Below are 3,797 nucleotides of genomic sequence, written 5' to 3' on the forward strand. Positions count from 1 at the left end.
GTATATTGTGTACAGTGCCCTGAGACAACAGTTGTTGTGACATGGCGCTATACAAATAAACTGAATTGAATTGAATTTTATCAGTTTAAATAACAGAGCCTTGTCAATAAATATATACTGCATCCGATATTACATAGAAAACATAATTTCATACTCTATTTGTATATAATCTTCTAATGACATCCCTATATAAAACACAGTATTTAACAAATGAAAGGAGTTAAGTGATTTAAAAGTATTCAGTCTGCATGACAGAAAAGCTCCAGTTTAATTCAACATTACGTAAGGGTAAACCTTATTTGACTTGAGTTTCACTTTTGCAAAGTTTAATTTCTCTTTTCTACTGATTGAATTTTCACTGGTGTGACTTTCTCTTGTGTAGGTGTGTGTTCCATCCTTAGACAGATGCACCTAATGYTCTCCCTGACTGCTGTTAGGCTGATGTTTGACATGTGTCCACTGTGGAAACTGTCTGTTTTAACTGGTAGTGTGTGAACGATGCTTAATGCAGTGAAAGGAGGCCATGTGTTGCATACAGACTGTCGGGCATTAGCACAGTTGTCAGCACTTTTCTCTTTCCTTTTTTCCCCACAGTGCTTTCTAGAAATTGGTGTTTAAACACACAAGCTGAGCAGCCATGTTTATTTTGTGTGTGTGGTTATTTGAAAACATATTTTTTAAATTTAATTATAAAGTAAACTCTTGCAAATATGCGGACTCAGTTATTTGTTTTAATTTTTTTATTTTTTTGCATATGTTTTTCATGAAACCTAACTAATTCTAATTTATTGTAAACTTGGTGATACTGTGGAAACTGAAACTGGAAACCTTTTGGTTTTGTGATTTTTCATGAGTTTTCAAGTGAGTTTTCAATCTAAACTATTAAGAACAATATAACTGAATAACTGGAAAAAAACAAAACAAAAAAAAAACATGCTACAGTATGTCCGGAGGGCTGCATTTCCACCTTCTAACATTACTGAGTGGCATGTAACAGCTAACTTTCTAGTTCTTGTTCATTGGTGTTTGGTTCTTACTGCATTAAAATGGCACCCAAATGCACTGTAGGCCTTGTCTGGACTGCATCCAATAATCACATTCCTTCACGATTCACGGGTACTTTAAGACGATGATATAAACTTTATTTAAAAAGGTTCAATATACAACTCAAACATAAATGTCACCATTTAATGTGCTGTACCAGATTATTGCACAAGTAAATTCGCATCTGCTGTTGTAAGAACATAACCTCCGCAAAATTTGGGGGTTCCCTGTTTCTCTTTACTATTTTTTTTTTAAATCACCAAAGATTTGGGTGTATTACCCAAGAAAACTGCTTAAACTCACACTGTGCTTCAGCTTGTCAAACTAAAGATTAAATCAAATTAAAGGCTTAGTATTCTTTAAAGGAATGCATAGTTCCCACTGCCTTTAATGCCAGAGCTTTAAGCTAACATCATCTTATCAAGAGAAGGTGTTTAATTCAATTATATAATTTTGGAAATCCTAATTGACCTACAACAGAAAAGGTTTAATCAGATTTAAGGTCAGACAGTGAGAAAAACGTGCTCGTCTTTTTATACATTGTGTGTAAACATCTGTTTTCAACTCTGTTTCCACCCATGTTTAGCTTCCCAACAATCTTGTTTTAATTCTGTCTGCAGGTAAAGAAGAATCTGTCGCCACCTTCAAGGGGAACGAGTTCTTCTGCTACGACCTGTCCCTGACGCCGATCCAGAGCAGCACTGACGAGATTACGCTCTCCTTCCGAACGCTGCAACGCAATGGCCTCATGCTGCACACCGGCAAGTCCGCCGATTACGTCAACCTGTCCCTGAAGAGTGGCGCCGTGTGGCTGGTCATCAACCTGGGCTCGGGGGCCTTTGAGGCCCTCGTCGAGCCTGTCAATGGCAAGTTTAACGACAATGCCTGGCATGACGTGCGCGTCACCCGCAACCTGCGCCAGGTAAACACTGCCCGCACAGTTTAGGGCTGCTGCTCCTGTTACTTTTATTTATCTCTTTTCGCAGCTTTCTTTAAGCACATGGAGGAACTCTGGATGTCCCTGCTTTATTGCTTTACAGTAAATGTATTGTTTTCTTTCCCGAGATAACAAATGCTTCTCTTCTGTTTTTGCAGGCTTAACAGGATGACCTTATTTGTTCATTTAATCTTTTCTATCACTTTATAATTTTGATGATCAAAGACCAAAGCTAACAAAAGTCCTTTCACAACAGGATCTGAGCTGCAAATCTTTTTGAATCCAGTTGTTGATTCTCAGAAAGAAATTCTCTTCACGGCCTGGATGGAGTTTGCATGTTCTTCCTGTGCACGTGGGTGTTTTCTCTCTTTAATGCAGTTTCCTCCCACAGACCGTACACGTTAACTTATTTGGTAACTCTAAGTTGACCCTAGGTGTGGTGCCATGTTTGTCTCTATGCGGCAATGCGTGGAGCTTGTGACCTGTTCTGGGTGTACCCCACCTCCCTCACGGTGACTGCTGGAGACGGGCACCAGCTCTCTGGAACCTGGAAYGTAGAAGCTGGTTAAGAAAACGAGAGGCTAAACGGCTGGACATTGTTTTGTTGTCCTCTTTAAACTCAAGCAAACAGTGCACTGCCCTGTGCGTATGCGCACAATGTACTCAGCTGCACAAATGGAATGCGCCCTAATTTATCAGAGGAGACAGTGCACTTACATCCTTTGTGAGCAAACGTACACATCCTTACAGACCTCTAATGGAAAACAAAAGAGCAACACCAACATAAATGTCTTTGTGTACAGGAGTGAACCTTTGCGTGATCTCCATGGAATGTTGTGCACTTAACCATGGCAGTTTGTTTCATTTCAACAATTGCCCAGCAGAACGGAAAGCTCACTCCCCGAGTTCTGACCCTCCCTCCATAGGCACCAAGTCATCTATTGGCAGGTGCAGATACCGGCGGTGAGATACAATCAATTTCACTTACACTTGCCGTGCTTACTTCTTCACATTTTTGTGGTAAATGTAATTGGAATGAATGGCTTGTCAGTACTAATAATGGGGAATTCTAAGCAGCACAGAATGCAAAACAAAAGGCTTAATGTGAATGCATTAGCTCAAACATGGTGATTCAGCTTCTTTGTGTGTCTGCAAAAAAAAACATAATCAGAAAGTTTAGGACAAACACATCACACATTACCAAGAGCTGTTTCTTTTAGAAACTGGAAAGAAACTTATCACCATGAACAATGAAAAGCTTGATAAAATATGTGTAACTTGGATCCAGACAGCAGTGGTTGGTGGTGTGTGTAGGTGAGTGTGTACTTGTTTTTACTAAAGAGTGAGGACCATTTGCACCGTAGTAACTATCAAATTGAGGTCTTTGACCTCTTCATTGTCCTCACTTTTTTGCAGCTCCGTTGCACTCTACTAGTTATGTTTAGAATTATGACGTGAATTAAGTTTTGGTTCAGGTTAGGGTTAGCTATAGACCAATAATTGTTAATTTTAGGGAAAATGTCTGGGCTGGGCATAAATAGTTACAAAAATTAATGGAAGTCAATACAGGGTTTCCCCTAGGATTTTTTTAACCATGGTGGAAATTGAAATTTAATTTAATAAGTATATAAATACAAAGTTTACTACATCCAAATGTTCTCAGTCAGCAGGTTGACAGTTTTAGGAGCTGCTTGAGGAGAACTTCCTCGTTCTCCTCCTCATCCTCTTTGAAATAGAAAAAAAAATCTACATCCATCCATAAGCTTTCTGCTTACAGGTCAAACATTTTTATTTAAATAGGAGTAAACTACATGAC

General features: G+C 39.0%; 1 protein-coding gene across 1 annotated transcript in view; it reads left to right on the top strand.

The window, feature by feature from the left end:
* Positions 1-3,797, top strand: part of LOC106525548 (neurexin-2) — a gene marked incomplete at its 3' end in the record, with an annotated part of 638,625 nt that overhangs the window by 561,835 nt on the left and 72,993 nt on the right. The window contains 1 exon segment of the mRNA XM_014019826.1: positions 1,665-1,966. Coding sequence (XP_013875280.1) covers positions 1,665-1,966 — 302 coding nt within the window.

The sequence above is a fragment of the Austrofundulus limnaeus genome, unplaced genomic scaffold, assembly GCF_001266775.1.
Source record: "Austrofundulus limnaeus strain Quisiro unplaced genomic scaffold, Austrofundulus_limnaeus-1.0 Scaffold233, whole genome shotgun sequence".
NCBI classification, from domain to species: Eukaryota; Metazoa; Chordata; class Actinopteri; order Cyprinodontiformes; family Rivulidae; genus Austrofundulus; species Austrofundulus limnaeus.